General features: G+C 42.4%; 1 protein-coding gene across 1 annotated transcript; it reads left to right on the top strand.

Moving 5' to 3' along the window:
- Positions 1-1,536: 1,536 nt before the first annotated feature.
- On the top strand, positions 1,537-18,897 carry LOC129328949 (C-type lectin domain family 2 member D-like). The gene is made up of 6 exons (XM_054978288.1): positions 1,537-1,994; positions 7,344-7,451; positions 13,039-13,128; positions 15,437-15,618; positions 16,643-16,740; positions 18,341-18,897. Exons 2-6 carry the CDS (start codon positions 7,370-7,372, stop codon positions 18,486-18,488), a joined length of 600 nt encoding a protein of 199 aa, XP_054834263.1. The 5' UTR covers positions 1,537-1,994; positions 7,344-7,369; the 3' UTR covers positions 18,489-18,897.
- Positions 18,898-19,394: the final 497 nt, after the last annotated feature.

Below are 19,394 nucleotides of genomic sequence, written 5' to 3'. Positions count from 1 at the left end.
TTGAAGCTGTTAACTCAAGAACTGGGCTTTGTAGTATAGGTATAGGTATAGGTCCACTTATTTACAGCATTTATAGTCCACCTTTCTCACTGAGACTCAAGGTGACTTACACAGTATGAGGTTAGTAAAATCAGTATCAAGTACATTTCAATACAATACGATATGGTAAATAGATACAAGTTTAAAAGACATAGCATTAGCAAGGAGCCAAGACAGAGTAAAAAAAATATACTGAAGCCGAACATAATCAATTCTAGGACTAACATTAGACAACATGGAGGACTGGTTGTACATAGGAGTACATATTTAAAGCAGCAGATAATATATAAGGCAAAAATAGTGATGAAGTCTATGATCCCCAACTCGTTAGTGAAGCATCTGAGACCCCATTCCTACAACACACAACAAAAGCCTTTTTGAATAGTTCAGTTCTGCATTGTTTACAAAAAGCCAGGAAAGCGGGGGCTGAGTCTGCTTAATATGGAGGTGTGCGCCTACAATCTTTATTTTGGGGTGCAGGGCTTTTCAATTTCCCCCAATATTTGTGTTTTGCTCTGTGAATAAGGAACTTGGAACTGGCAGCTGTGAATAAGGAACTGGGAACCAACTTCAGCTTGTGTATCCACAAAACTCTCCTCCAGCACGGGAAGTGTGAGAAGATACCAGGATCTTATTACCATATGTGGTGGACATGCAAAAAAGCAGTAGAGTTCTGGAAGATGGTACGTACAATGTTACAACAGATATGACTCCACTACCTTTGAAACCAGAACTTTTTCTATTAAACCACATATCAGTCCCGGTCAATAAAGAGCAAAAGCATTTGATGTTAAATATAATTACAACAGCTAGGATTGCATATGTGAGAGTTTGGAAAATGACAACTATCCCAAAACAAGAAAACCTGGTCGGAAAAATACTTGAGATGGCTGAAATGGACAAATTGTTCAGTTTATTGAAAGAATTGGACATTACAGCCCCAAATGACATTTGGGAGCCTTTTTACAAATGGAGCCAAGGTAAGTTTGGAGAAATTTAATTTTCAACTAAGATGTGGTCCTTTATGGACATTATAGAAGATAAATGGAAAATTTGCAAATACAGAGCTGATTAGCAGAATACTAATACATGTATTAGAGTGAATCGTGCAAAGTAATAGACATGCAACTTCTTTTTTTGTTCTTTCTTCGCCTTCTATTCCCCCTCCCTTTACTTTTTATTTCCTATTCTCTATCTAAACAATAAAAATTTATTTTAAAAAAACTCTCCTCCAGCACCAAATTTCAAAGGAATCCATTTCCTTCCTGTCAGCTTTCTTCACTGTCCAACTTCCATATCCATACATCATAATAGGGAATACCATAGTTGAGATTATCTTGATCTTGGTTCCCAGAGAGACATCTTTACCTTTAAAGATCCTGTCTAGCTCCATCACAGCTGCTCGTCCCAGTCTCAATCTTTTTTCTGATTTCTTCATTGCAGTACACTTCCTATTCTTCTCCCTTCCCTTCCCTTCCCTCCCCAGTTTCTGTACTTGGAAAGAAAGGGAGGAGCTGGCTGGGAAACTTGGCTAGAGTGCCCCCGAGCGGCTCTCCCCTGTCAAGCCACAGTAGCGACACCGGAAAGCGGTAAATCTAGAGAACTGAAGTGAGAGACGGGAGGAAGAGAAGAAATACGGCTGCTTATGTTCGTTTGAATTTCCATGACCTCGGGCAAGCCAATCAATCTTTCCCAGCCGGGTCTATATGACCAGCGATGCTAAAAATGCCGTGCGGAGCAAGGGCTGCTAGCAAAGACAGCTGTTGCTAAGCTGCCTCTTCAGTAGCCACCGCGAGAAACTATCGGCCAATGGGAAGCCCGCTGCTTCTCCGCCCTTCTGCTCCCCTTCAAAAGCCAGGGATGGCCACAGCTGCAAAGTCTCAATAAGGAACCACGTTGTTGGTTCTGAACAAACCCGGCGATCGGTCGTTGGCTCGAAGGAGTGGTGCGGGCAGGTGAGTAACAGCGAGCTCTTCTCAAAGGCAGTTGTGACACCCGCGGGCCAGGCGTAGCGAAGTCTCAGTTTTGGGTATGGATCCGCGAAAGAAATCTTGCTAAATTCAGTACGGCGTACTCCGAAATCAGCGTCGCTAAACTCGCCGGGATGTATAGCCGAATAAACATGCCATGAGTGTCTGCCTAGACATATCGGAACGCAGGTCTTGTCTTTGCGGATCTTTGCCGATCGGAACGCAGATTTTGTCTTTGCAGATCTTTGTCCCGATTGAGTATTGAATTGGGGGAAGTGAGGTGCGTCGTGCCGGTGGGAGCGGGGAGGCGGCCGTATTCAGTTTTTAAGATGCATGTCCTGCGATAGGCACCGGCCGATCATCCCAGTTCTTCTAGACATGTTGAGGCTTAGCCCTGAAACAGGAAGGAAATGCGGAGATGCTGTCAGGCACCTAGGCAGAAAACGCTTCTTAGGGAGGCAAATAAGCACAGCGGGAGGACAGCCGATTGTTTGTCTCTACACAACTGGCCTGCTTATTTCTCTAAATAATTAACTCAATCCAGTGGTGTATCACTCAGCCAGAGAGCTTTTGGTGGGGGAAAATGAGTACAGCGGCGGGCAGCCCGTCAATATTTATTTACTTTATTTATAGTCTGCCAGAGTATCCCTGAGACTCAAGGCAGGTTATATGGTGTAAAGTAACCATGGCATGTGAGATCTATTAATTTGCATAATCTGTTAGCTTGCCTACAACAATGCAATAGGATTAATATTACAAAAACTGGAAAAGTGAATGGTCTGCCTGAAGAGGTCAGGAAAGTGCCCACTCTCCCAGCTTTCTGTAAGCTTTGCAAAACTGGGTAGTACATATTAGCAAAAGAAGTCTCGTGCTGGGATTTAGCCCCTTGTTATATGTCTCTTCTCAAAAATAATTTCCTCCCCAGTAAGAGGTCTGCAGGACGATTGTGGAATGCTGCCCCTTTCCCTCTTTTTCTTTGCTAGGAGTCTGCTACATTTTTTAAAAAAACCCTTCACTCATCAGCGAGCTTTTCTTTCCCTCTTTCCCCCTCTCTCCCTTTGTTTTTCTCTAACACCCTCTTCCTGCTGCAAACTTTTAAAATCGGGACTTTCCGGCCCAGCTGACAACTAATTCTGTTCTAGTCACATACAGAGAGAATTTACATTTAGAAGATTGATGTCTGTCTGAATCCACACCTTTCTCCATCAACTTTTCCCTTTGTATAGACAATTTACTCTTGAAAGACTGCTCAGTGATGAATTCTTGGATGGGGCATGACAGATTCTTGAGGGGGCAGCGCCCCTTTTTGCACCATTGTAGCTACCAGCCTGAATGCTGTAGAAAGGGATGGATACGTAGTCTCACTGGATGTCTCCTTTTGCTGGTATTCTCAATGGAGGTTAGCGGTTTTCTACAACATGTGCACACATGATGCTTGCAAAATTAATAAATAAAGAAAACCTGAATGCAGTAAAATCTACAATACCAAAGATACACGAAAGGGGAGAGGAGAAACCCTAATTGTGTGCAGATTCCGTTATGTGGGCTCATCACTCCAAGCTAGTTCTATAGATTTCCAGGGTATGAGCTTTTGAGAGTCATAGCCTGGAAATTTAATTGGTCTATGTACTACTGGATGAATCTTGCTCTTCTATTACAGACCAACCCGGCTACCCACCTTAAACTATTTTCTATTTGACTAGTGAATTTGGTTGACTGGCATGACCAGGCATGCCTCTTTCCAAGCTATTTTGTGTTAAAATGTGGAACTGTGTCTTGCCTGGAACTTTGAATAGGTGGAGGTTTCCTCTTGGTTTCTCATGTTCTGTGGGATATGTGAATTTGGTTGCCTTAGAACATGATAATTCTGATCCTTTGGGTGGGGTCGGTAATGAAATTTCAATAAAGTGCTGATCTCATTTCTAGAATACTGTGCCACCCTGTTTCTAATACATGGGGGATGAGGCAGCAGGATGTCTAGTGGGGGCGCCCATCTTTGGTGTTAGTGGGGGCAAAATGCCTCAGGACTGGTCGATTCCCCGCCAAGAATTACAGAGTTGGGACAACATCGATGCAGGATTGTGTGGGTCTGCTAATGTGGGAAGCGACCCAACTCAGCCTGGAGATCGGTGGAACCTTCTAGACATGTTCTAGATATTCTGATCCTTTGGGTTTGGTTGGTAATGAAATTTCAATAAAGTGCTGGTCTCATTTCTAGACTACTGTGCCACCCTGTTTCTAATACATCCTGTTTTCTCTGGAGAAAAAAAATTATGAAATGCTCCTGTGTTCTGGTTGAGATGCAACCTGGCTGATTAGGGATTAACAAGAAGTTATAAGGATTTCATTTCTAGAAGCTTTTTTCCAAGTGTCAGTTCCCTTTGTTTCTGAAATAATTATATTTATTGAGCAGCTATCAAAGTGACTCCAGTGTCTGCATTTGGAAAGGGGGCGGTGATTGATTTTTAATCGAAGGATGTGACTGCTACAGTAATTTCCCAACCGCAGCATAAAAATCCCCAAAAAGGACACCAATGCAGAGTAACAAATCTGCAACCACTAGGATAGTAGCTCTTTTTTTTAAAAAAAAAAAATATTTTTATTGGCATGTGTTAAGCACTTGGTTCCTAGAACAGAAGCTTCAATGAAAATTAAATGAGCGGGAAGTCTTCTTTGTTCATCAAATGGTAGATCACTTGAAGGACTCCTTTATTTATTAAGTTAAATAAAAACCCAGTTTTATGCATATTTTTACAGTGTGACAGCAATGCTTCCTTGCAAGTAAACTCCATTAAATTTGTAAGGCTTTACTTTCAAGTAAACTCTCTAAGAGTTGCCGGAGGTAAGGCTGAACACTATAGTTGCCAAGTGCCTGGAGAAAACTGTTTCATCCTTCTATTTCATAGAAACTTAATGAGATGTTATTTAGCTCTATGTGATAAAAAGCTTCGGTTGCCCATTTCTGTCATATTAAACCTCTATTACAGGGACAGGCCATTTTTCTCCACAGCTGTGGGCAAGCACAAGTATTATGCTCTCTACTCACTTCCCTTTGAGTCTTCTCACTGTCCCAGCTGGTTGCCAGGCTCCAGGTAGTAGCTGGAGATCTCCCAGAACTACAACTGATCTCCAGGCCATAGAAATCAGTTCCCCTGGAGGAAATGGCTGTTTTGGAGGGTGGACTCTTGGCATGATATGCTGATGAGGTCCCTCGCCTTGTCAAACCCTGTCCTATTCAGGAATTTCCAAACCTAGAGCTGGCAACCCTAGTCCCAGGGCAGAGAAGGAGCTGCCAGGCATAGTCGCTTTGACTGTGTTAGTTGCTTTCTGTGTGCTATGTGCATAGTACTTAGGCTTGCTAGCCTCCTTCCCTCTGCCTTCCCCAGGATCCACCCCCAAATCTCTATGAATGACCCAGATCAGAGCTGACAACCCTATAACTTACTAATAGTAAGAGAAGCTTTCCCAAATCCTAAGGGATTCCATTCATTACCAAGGATGAAGCTAAGTGTGTCTAACCAGCTGCACCCTGTCAGGAACAACCCTCTCACCTCAGACGTCACTCCAGTAGCAGTAGGCCAGGAGAACAGCAAGTAATAGTTGAGCATGCCACTTTTCAGCCTGAACGTTGAGGGCAGCTTAAAGATACAAGGCCTTCTGGTTTGTATTTGTAGACAACCAGGTTGTTGTGTCTTTCTGCCTTCTGTCATATTTGAGTATTACAACTCGAATGTGTAGTATGCTTGCCCAGATGTACAAATTAAGCAACCTGGGTTTCTGGAAGGAACTAGTAAGATGCATAGGAGCCAGGGAAAGGTAAACCTTGAGCTCTTTTGGAGAGGTGTATGTTACTTAGGTATGGGAGATAGCCAGATATGCCATCGGGAGCTTCTTGGAAGAAGAATGGGAGAAAAATGTAAGGAACAGATAGAAACAACACTTTGAGGAGCTCTGGGCTGGAGCAACTTGCTTGGGAAGTCGCAATACTCTACTTAAAAAATGGCACTTCAGTGGCTGTTTCTGGGCTGGTGACAGAAGGGGAAATGATGCTGCTCCAGCCTAAAACAGTGTGCAAGATACTTTGAAGTCACTCTTTAATGTGTTCAGAATTAGAACTAAAAAGGATTGCGCCCAGGCCTGGGTGGGGTGAGGGGAGGAGGCTCTGCCCCTTTAACAGAGGAGTAATATGTGGAGAAAAGGAAGAAAGAGCCCCATGGCGCAGAGTGGTAAGATGCAGTACTGCAGCCCAAGCTCTGCTCACGAGTTCGATCCTTGCGGAAGCTGGGTTCGCATAGCCAGCTCAAAGTTGACTCGGCCTTCCATCTTTCCGAAGTTGGTAAAATGAGTACCCAGGTTCCTGGGGGTAAAGTGTAGATGATTGGGGAAGGCAATGGCAAACCACCTCATAATAGAAGTCTGCCAAGAAAACATTGTGATGCGACGTTCCCCCACCCCCACCCCACATGGGTCAGTAATGACTCGGTGCTTGCATGGGGGACTACCTTTACCTTTTAATATGTAGAAATGAGCAGGTAGAGTTGATCATGGCATGGATGTAAATAACAGCCAATTAAGCTTCTATTAATAGGAAGGACATATTTGGCAACCCTAAAACCAAAAAGAAGGCTTCAGAAACTTCTGCACTGTCAGGGTGGTTGTTCTTACCCCTGCATTTATTGAAATGAAGCTGATGCGTTGCCAGCATATTGAAAATGTGTGTTTTCCCCACATGTTGGTTCTAGGACCAGATTCCTAATACTAAGCAGGTAAATGCTTCAGAGGTTTCTAAGGCATTGGCGAGCCTTCCAGAATGCTTCTAGGCCTAGAGGGAAAAAATGTCCTGTCCTTTAATAGAGGCTTATTGTCTGGAAATGGGCAGCAGAAGCTTTTCATGACATGGAGATAAATAGCATTCCCTTGGATTTGCTGCAGACCAAGCTGATATTAAAGGGGCCTGACTTTCCCCTCCTCCAGACAACCCTAGACGCGACTTCATTTAGTGCTGCTGTGCTGTCAGCCTGGTGCCAGCATGGTGTAGTGGTGAGGGTGTTAGACTAGGATGTGGGAGAGCCAGGTACGAATCCCCACTCCGCAGCCTTACTCCGGACAAAGCAATTGACTTAGATTACTGAGTTGGCCTGCATGGGGCTGTACTGTGAAAAGTTGTGTTATTGGCAGATGTTGACTCTTGGGTACAACGTGTCTCAAGCCTTTTCCTTAGTTGAGCGCCAGTTTGCTAGCCCAGTTTGATGCCCTGATCTGATGTTCTGCCTGTGAGCGAAATAAAGCCACATAACTGGAATAATCTCTGACGTGCAATTTCTCTTCTTACAGATCCAGTGTGTTTTCCAAGAGGAAAGATGGACATTGAACGCCATACAGAAACGAACCCTCTTGATTCTTCTGTGCCTAATGGGCACCCAGGACAGCAAAACAATGCAGGTAATTGCAACCTCTACCTGGAAGCAGAAGAATGAAGGCTTTAGAGTTGACACTCTGACCAATACAACTGTATGTGCCCAGTAGTACTGTGTTTCTGGGTATACTGGTTCTGTTCTTAAGAGGACCTGAATGTGTCTTGGTTTCAAAGCATTTTCAGGGATTTGTGAGTCGGGAATTGTTTCATTTAAGAACATCATTTCCACTTTCCCAAGTTTTTCCTACAGGGGCAGCCATACCACCTGTTTTGTTGAGGTATGTCCCACGTTGGAGTAGAACAGGTCATATAGTCAGTTCCACCGTATTGCTGTCATAGGTGACTGTGGACCCAGGGGTTTCTTTTATGTGTGTAAAGAAATCAGTGCTTTAAATAAAGGGCAGCATTCTCTTGAACCTGGAGTATTTATTTCAAGTTGATCTGTTTTTCAAGACAACATCCCAACTTGTACCTCCCAGCAACAAACTGGCCAATTACCACAGGCAAAAATAATTTCCATGCTGCCCTTTGTGTATACGGTCTGCACCTTGTCACAAACCCATTGACCTAGGTTCTGAGGGGTCCAGGAAGAGGGCAGGCTGCCTGTTCTGTTACTTTCTGTCAATGAGCTTTTTTTCCTCCAAGGCTAGATCTGTACTAACTTTTTTATGGCCGCTGCTGGGCAAACTTGACATCTTCCTCTCCTTGCCTTGACTAAGCTGTTGTGCAAATCTTTGCAAAGAAAGGCAGACTTCTTCTCATTAGTAGACAGTTCTGGCAGGAAAGAAGCCCTGCACAACCATCTTCTCCACCAAAGAATTTGCAGGGGAGAGAGACTCCACCCGTTCACGTAGACTGCCTTCTGCCGTTTGTGGTTTTGTAACAGGCCAGTTGTCTTCTCTGACAGCACTGATCTAATTGTAGCTAGAGGGGGCCGGCAGCCTTCCTTTCTACAAGCAGATACTGTTTGATTTCTTCTTTAGGATGTCTTGCCAGATATTCTTCTGTAACAATCTTCAAGGTATCTCCTTGAGTATGCTCATATTCCCAAGGGGAGGGGGGCAAAGGAAGCTCTAATTAAAGGTTCTGTTGGGATCCATCATGTTCTGCCATTCCAGAGATATCTCTAGACTGGAAAGCTGTTGCACTTTAAGGCACCATTCTGTCTTTCATTCCTTCCCCGTATTTCTTTACCTTTCATGTATACAGAACAAAAGGGATATGTTGCTCAATTGGTGTACAGAACTTGAATTTCTTTAGTACAGGCTTTGAAGATTCCCAGTTCTGGATGCCAGTTGCCCACTTGTAGTGGAAGGCCTCCCGCTGGTTAAGCCCTCCCTCCCAGTCTTGCTCCTCAGAGTGGCAGAAGAACGGTCCAGGGCTGGAAATGACAGATGGTGACATGTGATGTCACATCTGCCTGAAAACCAGGATGTGATGTTAGCGCATTGGGTGACACTCTGGCCCTCCCTAAAAACTCCACTGCCAGAACGTTGCCTGATGCACTGATATCACATCCAGGTTTTTGGTTGGAAGTGAAGTTATGTGCTGCCAAATATCATGTCTGTCCATGGCCCTGCCCTGAAGTCTTCTGGGGATGCCTGCTGGCAGCTGAGCATCCCTAGTAGTCATTCAGGAATGGAGATGAAACCCTGTCATTCTCTGTGCTGTAACAGGATGTCACTTCAGTTCCCATGTGTCTTCTCTCAGAAGAATGGAGTTGCATTGCACTATGGTTGTTGTGGGCTTTCCGGGCTGTATTGCCGTGGTCTTGGCATTGTAGTTCCTGACGTTTCGCCAGCAGCTGTAGCTGGCATCTTCAGAGGTGTAGCACCAAAAGACACCTCTGAAGATGCCAGCCCCAGCTGCTGGCGAAACGTCAGGAACTACAATGCGAAGACCATGGCAATACAGCCTGGAAAACCCACAACAACCATTGTTCTCCGGCCGTGAAAGCCTTCGACAATACATTGCATTGCACTCTTAACCTTTGTACCATGTAATTCTTTGTGAGATAGTTATGTGATATTGCCTTTCACCCTTCTTTTCAAACTGGCTCAGCCCTGAGGACTTCATGGGGAAGGTACGTTGAGTATAATTTTCCATGTTTAGTACTGTACAACTTGTCTAGGTTTGGGGTCTTCGCAATTCCCACTTATGCTTTCTTCCCTAGGCCTGCTACTGCCTACAAAGTGGTTGCCTGCCTGCTACCCGTTCTCCTGCTACAGCCGCTTCCCATCTTCCTGCTTGTGCTGCCATTAATGCTCCTACCTCTGCCTCCAGGTCCAAGCTTGCTTCTCTAATGACTTGTACTTTCTTCACATGATGTCAGATGCAATCACAATTCAATGGGAGTTCTGCAGAGATGCCATTCTCGCTATGCCTTGAATCCCTTCCGTCAAGAAGCTGGGCTTTCTCTGGAGATTGACTCACTGCTGAATATTGTTGGGAGAATGGGGTTGTAATTGGTGGAACTGGTTCATTTGCCACCAGCCACAGTGGGAGGGAAGAGTCCAGTAGTACCTTTAAGACTAACCAACTCTATTGTAGTATAAGCTTTTGAGAACCAGAGAACCATGGTTCTCAAAAGCTTATGCTACAATAGAGTTGGTTAGTCTTTAAGGCGCTCCTGGACTCTTTCCTATTTTGCAACTACAAACTAACATGGCTAACTCCTCTGGATCTATGACAGTGGAAGGGAAAACAGCATGTCCCCCTTGCTGCCAAACAGTGCGCCTGTTTTATTTATTTCAGAAAACTGTTAATCATTCTTAACATTCAAGGTTGGGTAATGGTCTATAATAATTATAAAATAGTCACAGAGATTGCATCCCCCTTTTCTTGTTCTGACTCACCTTTCCACTGTGTTTTATGAAGCAAGGTGAAGAAGAGGACTGGAAATGAGAGAGTAAATTAGGGGCAGTTTCATACAGTGCCCTAGATTGTGAAGTAAAAGGAAAAGTCTCCCTAGCCTCATGGACTGCTATTGTTCTATGGAGAGCTAACTGTAAAAAGAAGCCAGCGGAGTGGAGTGTGTGTGTGTGTGTCTTTCCTCTGCCACCCCATAATAGACAGTGTTTGTGAAAGAATTAAGCTGTTCTCCAGTTCTGTCCATTTCCAGGTTCCTTTGCTAAAGAATGTAGCTGGAAACGGTGTCATTCCAGGCACATGACATCTTGACATTTGTCATTCGATCCAACTTTTGCAGTTGGAGAACTTCAGCCAGTATAATTACAGTGTCAAGTAAAGGTGGTGTGGTCTTTAAAAAATTAACAGAAGGGAGGGACTGTAGCTGCATGGCAGAACACTTGTGTTACATGAAGAAGTTCTCCATTTGAATATTTGGCGTCTTCAGTTAGAAGAGGATAAATAACAGGCTAGGTCTTGGTCAGAGACCTCCAGTACCCATTGTGAACAAGAGCTCTCAGTTTTAAAATCACATACACAAGGGGGCTGGTTCAGATCAGGAACCCACTTGTGAGGGGCATCACTTCAAGTCAGCCACATGGAAAAGAACAGTCTCTTGGACTGTCTTGAGGCAATGCAGTAACCACTGGTCCACAATATTGTGATCACTCTTTTACAGGTTGTAATCTTCTGGCCCAGGAGGATCAGAAGTTTATTTACTTTAAGTATAGGGTGAAACCCTTGTATCCTAGCTAAAGATCACTCAATATGTATTTAAAATTGAAATGATGAAGTAAACAAGAATCTCAAACATACAGATAACACTAGCATAAGTCAGAGATATGTCATATGTCCAAGAGAGCATATGTTAAAGAGAATTATTAGGTATATGTGTCATTTCTTATTCTACCTAACTTGAACTGAAAAATGCATCACTATTTCTAAGATTTTTACCAGCGCTTCTGCAGAAAAGATAACCTCACTGAATTCCACATCTGAAAAATTTAGGGGGCTAGTTTATACAGACACAATTATGTGAGCCAGCACATAACCTTATTAAAACTTCTGATTTGTAACCTCTGAGCATACAGTAACATTTCCCCTATCAAATATTTGTGGCAAACCCTGGTCTGTCCTTCCTGGGATTTCCCTGGATATTGAATCAATTTATTCATACTTTGATGTAATGCATTACACGATAGAAGGGCAAGATTCAAAACCAGTACAGCAGCGCCTTACAGAACAGCAAGATTTCCAGAGTTATCAAAAGGAGCTTTGACTCTTGAAAGCTTATAACCTGCAAATCTTGTTGGTCTTTAAGGTGCTTGCTCTTCTGCTGCAGATCAACACAAAATATTACATATCAGCTTCTAATAGTGGACAGCAGATCTGGTTCTTGCCAGTGGGTAAGTAGTCTTCTCAAGGCCAAAACTCTTAGTAGCCTGTGCAGTGAGAAAAGTGCATGCTTGCAGTTTTGCACATGAAGCTAAAGCAGATTCCCGGGCCTACATTTTGGTATAAGTAGACATGAAACTTAACTTTTACTTTAGAATCCATGACAGCTCTACAAGGGGTGGGAGTCAGAGAGCTTTTGGCAGAGGACCAACTGTCAGCCTGTGGCTAGATAAGGCTCTTCCTACAGGTTCCCTTTCAAAAGCAAACAAGAGTCCATTGATTGAATAAGGAAACTTTACTGCAGAAAAGGTCCATTATAGTCCACTGTCCTGAATAGAAGACTCAGGATGGTACACAGTCATTGTTACCAATGAAGGGCAAAGCATGAGGTACAGAGTAACAGTTCCCATCTGAATCAGCCTCCCCCCACAGTTCTCAAAACAACATCTTTCAGTCTTGGGAAGCTGCTCTCCTTCAAGGCCAATGCTTGGTGGAACGGTGTTAGACAAAACAGTCTCCTCCGGTGGGAAAGCTGCCTGGGAACTGGTGCACCTGCGGGGAAAGCACTTAGACACTAGAAGCATTAGAAAATGGAGTCAGTACAGTTTAAACACACACTGGACCTGACACCAACAGCATAATGCACAATACAAGCTGTTCTGCAAATCTGCCATTTCCTGAATGGTAGTGGTGAGTGATAGAGTTATATTTTGGGCAAAAATTCTCAAGCAGATTGCTTTCAATTTGCTTGCACAAATTTGAATTTAATTTTCCTAGCCTTTCCAATCTCTGCTGCTGTTCATTTTAGGGTCTTCAGTAAAGCAAAGAGGGAAAAGATTAAGTTTGGCAAGGAGTTTGCTGTCATTGTCTTCAAATTCTTCAACAGGACATTTTTTTTAAAGTATCCTTCAAGCATAATTTCAAAAGCAAACACTGAAGTAAAGTATTTTGAACTCTTGCCAAACTTCAAATGGGTACAAAACTTTAAATTGGGGCAAATATTATTAACTGTTGAATTTCCCCACTGGCACAGAGGGCAGGTATACTCATGAATCTAGTTATCTGTTTATCTGTTGAAGTAGCTTAGCGACGGTGGGTTGAGAAACAGATGGATTTCTGAGCTGCTGTTGAAATTTGGTCATTTTAAAATATTTATATTGTATTTATTTGAGGCTTTAATTCTTTTGAAATGTCATGTTTTATTGAAATGTTTATGCAGTGTAATCCACCCTGATCCTGCTGGTGTGGGGAGGGCGGAATGTAAGTTGAAGCAAATAAATAAATAATAAAATGCGTTTTTCTTCTCTTTAGCACACAACAAATGCTTGTCATATAAAGCCGTGGCTGCCATAGCTGCCATTTCTGTGCTTTTAAATATCGTCTTCATTGGAGTTGTGTCAGGTGAGTTGTTCTGTGATGATATTTTTTGCTCCCACACAGTTAAGTGTCTCTGGCCAGTAGGTCAGAACCTCAGATTTGGTCATTCCTTGTCTTTTAATCTGCAAGACCTGGGCCGTATTATTCATAAGGCTGACTAGGCCGAAGCCAAGGGGCCCCGCAGGGACGAGGGGCCTTTCAATTTTTTTTTGCTGAGGCACACCTCCCCATAAAGTACAATTAATTGACTCTCTCATATAACCTCTATCAATAAGATAAATAACTGCTTCCTTATTGAAGTGAAACAAATTGTCTCTTATATTAAAACAGTGATCCATGACTTACATATTTTTAATTTTAAAAAATTTCACTTTAAAATACTACAGTATAGAACAATTAAACCCCTCAAATGTGCTTTCCTGAAGAGTTCTACTTGCACAATAAAAATATTTTAAAAATTGTTAATAGAATTGTGGTTGTTGTGGGTTTTCCGGGCTGTATTGCCGTGGTCTTGGCATTGTAGTTCCTGACGTGTTAATAGAATTCTTCAAGAGACCCTCAAAATAGATCTAGGGCTATGTACTGCAGTCTAGGACCTATTGTACCAGGGTCCGGCTGTCAGCTGTAGTGGGGTGAAAGATTGAAGTGCCAGAGGGGTCCTGAAATACCTGAAAGCCTAGGGGCCTTGCCATGGGTTAATACTGCCCTGTGCAAGACCCTTCTTTGATGCCTCAGTGCTCAGGGACCAAGTTGTCATTTGCTTTCCATTGCATAATTGGTGCTAATATTCAGAGTGATAGCATGAATGAATGTGTATCTTGAGAGAGAGGGGTTGCTTTCTATGACAGACGTGAGGAAAAGATATTTTAAATGAGAGAATGGCTGAATCCACACACCCGCAGAGCGTCCCGGCGAATCGCGCTAGAAAAACGCTACACTTCCGGGTGTTTAGCGAACGTTTAGCGCAACGCCAGGACGCTCTGCGGGTGTGTGGATTCAGCCAATGTTCTTATATTGTTAATTTATGTATTGTTAATTTATGGTTAATTTGTTTTTAAGCCACCTCAAGCAGGACTCTGGATAGATAACATAAACATTTCCTACATATTTTCCACAGACTAGTATAAATGAATTAACACAGATCCTTTATGCCCTTGCAAATACTAAAAAACTTACATTACATTGGAAAAAGACTTCTTCCCATAACTCATTTGATCACGGAGGACCTTATAAACTTACCAACATTTAAATCAAAAAGAGTCCAGTAGCACCTTTAAGACTAACCAATTTTATTTTATTGTAGCATAAGCTTTCGAGAATCAAGTTCTCTTCATCAGATGCCTGATCCGAACTGGTCAAATACAGAAGAGGAGGGGAGGGGAAAGAACAGGACATATATCACAAGAAGACAGAATGCAATTAGTGTGAAGGCAATCAAAACATTCCTTTGCTTGTAAATGTAAACATCTCCTTTTGGTGTGGAGTCAGTTTGCCGCAGTGAAGGTATACAATTCCTATGTAGTATAAGCCCTCGATAACCACAGCTCTCCCTGCCAGCTGCATCTGACAAAGAGAACTGTGGTCCCCGAAAGCCCACAGGCACTCAGGCTGAGATAATTGACAAACAAAGCCCACACCAGGCGTCTCTGGGCTCCCCCAGACCACGCCTCTGTAAAGGAAATCTGTTACCTGTGATAATGTGATAACCATTCATAGTCTCTATTCAGTCCCAGCTTGACAGAGTCAAATTTGCATATGAATTCCAATTCAGCAGCCTCCCGTTGGATTTTAATTTAAATGTATCTCATATAGACGACAATTGCATATGGACTTATTTTTAGATATCTGGAAACCTTTTATAGGAGCTTGTGTATAGATTCAGCAGCATTGTGCTGTTTCTTCTTCTTCTTTTGCTTTTCACAAATGAAAAAGGTACAGTGGCTAGCATTTACTTCATTGGTAGTGGAGTCTGCAGTCAAGTCATAGGTAACTTATGGTGACCCCTGGTGGGGTTTTCAGGGCAAGAGACTATGGTTTGCTATTGCCTGCTCTGCAAGCCTGGTCTTTGTCGGAAGTCTCCCCTCCAATTACTAACCAAGATCAACTCTGCTTAAGCTTCCAAGATCTAATGAGATCAAGTTTGCCTCAGCTATCCAGGTCATGACATGCTGTTCATTAGCCAGGGGTTTATAGAAGGAATGTCATTCTCTTTGAATGTACTGAAAATCAAACTGGCCATACTGCAATTCAGACTGCTCATCCCTGTTCTATTTTTCCCAGAGGAAAGGAGCAGGATTGGACAAGATACCAGCTAATTCTCTTTCTTTCTCAGTTCTAGCAGGACAAACGTCTGAGCAGCCAAGCACACCATGCCCTTCGTCATGCCCTTCTAGCTGGATTGAGTATGATGGAGTCTGCTATTATTTTTCAAAAGGAGAAAGGAACTGGACCTCCAGCCAGCACTTCTGCTCTTTATATAATGCATTGCTGGCTCGGATTGAAAGTAAAGAAAAGGTGAGAAGTGAAAATCTTGTGTTATGGAACACTGTGGAGATTCAGTGTGGTGTAGTGATTAGAGTTTTGTATTAGGATCTTGGATTCCCACTTAGCCATGGACTATGGGACAGTCACACTCTCTTAGGCTGACCTACATCACAGGGGCTGTTTCCACACACGTTGAATAATCCTCTTTCAATGCACTTTAGCAATCCTTTGGAAGTGGATTTTTTTGTTCCACACATGGAAAAACAGTTACAAATATTCAGTAAAGCGTATTGAAAGTGGATTATCCAATGTGTGTGGAAGCAGCCCAAGTTGTAAGGATAAAATAGAGGCAGGGAAAATAATATAAGCTACTTTGGATCCCCACTGAGGAGAAAGGCAGGGTATAAATGAATTAAAATAAGTGTGCTGCTGGTGACCCTTGGCTATTAGGTAGCATGAGAAAGGTGAAGAGGTTCTTGAACAAATACAAAACGCTTAGCATATTAACTTCCGATCCTTAACACATCACATGGCAAAAAGTATGTTACTTTATTTCTGAAGTGTATTTACATATTGTGTGTGTGTATGTTACATGCCATCAGCTTGCTTCCTATGGCAATCCTATGAATTAAGAACCTCCCAAACGTCCTGTCATTAACAGCCCTGTTCAGACCTTGCAAACTGAAGACTCTGGCTTTCGTTATTGAGTCTTCACTTTAGGTCTTCCTCATTTCCCACTGCCTTCAACTTTTCTAACATGGTTGCCTTTTCCAGTAAGCCTTGTCCTCTCATGATGGGACCAAAGTAAGATAGCCTCAGTTTCATCACTTTAGTTTTATTTGATCTAGAACCAGCTTATTTGTCCTTTGGCCGGTCCATGCTATCCATATGCTACAGTGGTTGTGAAGATCACAGGCAGTAGAGAATGCAAGAATGTATTCAGTCATTTTAAAAAGTAAAAACATGCCATATAATACATATGTCCAGTTGCTCAATTGTTGGTTAACAAATATTGTAGGTCAAGGTTCTATCCTCTCCCTTCTTTTCTTTAAAGGATGCTGTGATGGATTACAAAAGAAAAGAGCCCTATTGGATTGGCCTCACGAGAAATTCAGGACAACCCTGGAGATGGCTAAATGGAGGCAATGTAACGTGAGTCCTTTTCTTTTCCCTTTCACTCTTCAGTAGTAAGACCTCAAAATGAAATTTCCCAGGGAGAGCTTTTTATGAGGGAGATGGTCTGCAAACAGTCTGTGCCTTGGACCAGGCTTCTAAATCCCCTTTGCTTCCATTAAGAGGGCGTGTTCCCCTAAACACATAATAGTTTGTGCCAATAGTTTGTTACCCAGTGTAACAATAGTTTGTTACCCAGAAAAATCATGTCTTGGATCTTGCTAAACAGGGCTTTTTTTCTAGGAAAAGAGGTGGTGGAACTCAGTGGGTTGCCCTCAGAGAAAATCATCACGTGGCTGGTGGCCCCGCCCCCTGATCTCCAGACAGAGGGGAGTTGAGATTGCCCTCTGTGCCGCTGAGCAGTGCGGAGGGCCATCTAAACTCCCCTCTGTCTGGAGATCAGGGGGCGGGGCCACCAGCCATGTGACCATTTTCAAGAGGTTCCAGAACTCCGTTCCACCACGTTCCTGCTGAAAAAAAGCCCTGTTGCTAAATTCTATGTAACGCTTCCAGTTCAGGAAATAGACATAATCAGGGTAGATGGACTACTGCCTCTTCATCTAGCTGTCATTTTGTAATACAGACCTAAATAATTATATTTGAGAGTAATGGTTTCCCATCTTGACAGGACAGGGTGTTGATCTCAACTGGGGCCAACAGAATATTCTGTTAGGACAGTATCTTTTGACACAGATAGATGAGTACATACAAGTGAAGAGAGTTTCAGGTAGTTAGCCATATTGGTATGCAGTAGAACAGCAAGATTCAAGTCCAGGAGCACTTTAAAGACTGACAAGATTTCCAGGGTTTAAACATTTGAGAGTCAAACTCTCTTCATCAGATAAGGTAGGAATAAAGAAGGAAGATTGACTCTCGAAAATGTTTCCCCTGGAAAATCTTGTTGGTCTTTAAGATGCTATTGGACTTGAATCTGGCTGTACATGTGGAAATAACTGATTTAAGATATTTATACCCCACACCTTCACCTCTCAGGTTGGCTTACAACCATAATCAAACCCAGATTACAAAATCAATAAAACAGTACCTTTAAAATTTGCAAAAGATCATGGGTTGTATTCAGCCGTCTGTCAGTGGAAAGTGCTGACAGTTGCAGATCTTCCTTGCTTTCTCCTCCCTGCCATCCCTGGGAAACTTGATTTTGCGGAATGGCATAATTAACATATGGGTGGATAGGCTGCAGTGAGGAGGGAAACAGGACACAATCACCCCACCTGCCTGTTTTGTCAGCAATGCTGCACTGGGAAGAGGGAGCAATTTCGTCTCCTTCCTCTCTGCAGCATATAGACCCACATAGTCTATAGGTTGGGTAATGCTTGGATCACTGAATCCAACTCTATGTTCGAAGTAGCTGTTGGTAGAAAAAGGAAAGCAGGGCATGATGAGAATCTAGTCAAGAATTCACCACATCCAAAGATACACGAGTAATTCATTTGGATGATCTTTTCCCCAGTCACATATCTTTCCCCCCTTTGTGTGTTCTGCAAGGATATCAAGATATATATTTCTTGCTGTCGGGGAACTAACCAACCCTCACTTAGTCTCACTTCGTGTGTTTCAGGTTGCAATTCCTGGGAGACGGAGAAAATTGTGCGTATTTGAATGATGAAGGTAAAGCCAGCATCTCAAGATGCAGCATAGAACATCGTTGGATCTGCAGTGTAGAAAAATCCAGATGGGATATGAGAGAACCTGTTCTGTTATATTGAAACACTAGAAATAGAGCCAGTTAAACAAGACTTTGAACATAAATGACAACAAAAAATGCAATGGTTTACTTATCTTCAACTTTCTCACATGATGTATCAAATTGGAATTAAACAAATCCTTAGTGACCCTATGGCAGAATCTGAACAGCTCTTAAATCAAACAGATTGGACGCAAAAAGGTTTGATATCCAAACTTTATCATTTGCTTCTTAATACCTTTGAATTAAAACCTCAGAGATATCAATTAGACTGGCAAACTGATTGTGGATCTGTAATTCCCCCAGACCAATGGAAGAAAATTTGGTCTTCTAATATAAGAGATTCTCGCATCATAAACAACAGAATTCAAGCTTATAAAATTATCCACAGATGTTATTTAACACCAAAGAGACTTTCATTATTTTCACAAACTCAGTCACCTTATTGTTGGAAAGGATGTAGTTTGATAGGTTCTTTCAATCATTGCTGGTGGAATTGTCCCCTAGTTAAAAACTATTGGATAGAGATTTTAAAGAATATAAAAGAAATAACAGGTTATGAAATACCCTTTGATATTAAGCTAATTTTTTCTAAATCAATGGGACAACGTGGATATCCCAAGCATTAGGAAAGAATTAATTAATATAAGAAGTTGTTTGGATGGCATGCCTACTTATGGCAGGATAAAATAAAAGCTGACTCTATGTTTTTGCACCATTATATCAGAAGGAGCCTCTTCACAATCTGGAAAAAATATAAAAAATATCTGGGTGAAGGTATCCCCTCTTGGGTGGTACCGTTTGAAGTGATCGATCCGAGAGCTATCTATAATGAAGAACAATGTCTACCATATAAAGAGATACTGATTATGGAACAAAAAATGATAAGAATCAAAATGGAGGAAGAGTTATCTCCCTGTTATGGATG

Source organism: Eublepharis macularius, chromosome 4 (assembly GCF_028583425.1).
Source record: "Eublepharis macularius isolate TG4126 chromosome 4, MPM_Emac_v1.0, whole genome shotgun sequence".
NCBI lineage: Eukaryota > Metazoa > Chordata > Lepidosauria > Squamata > Eublepharidae > Eublepharis > Eublepharis macularius.
Note: the sequence above shows the minus strand (reverse complement) of the source record. Positions and strands in the feature narration are given on the sequence as shown.

What these genes read in the sequence shown, in the direction of transcription:
- LOC129328949 (XM_054978288.1), top strand. Translation starts at nt 7,370, where the DNA reads ATGGACATTGAACGCCATACAGAAACGAACCCTCTTGATTCTTCTGTG. An exon ending in CTTCATTGGAGTTGTGTCAG is followed by an intron (nt 13,129 to 15,436) that starts GTGAGTTGTTCT and finishes TTTCTTTCTCAG; the next exon opens with TTCTAGCAGGACAAACGTCT. An exon ending in CTAAATGGAGGCAATGTAAC is followed by an intron (nt 16,741 to 18,340) that starts GTGAGTCCTTTT and finishes CGTGTGTTTCAG; the next exon opens with GTTGCAATTCCTGGGAGACG.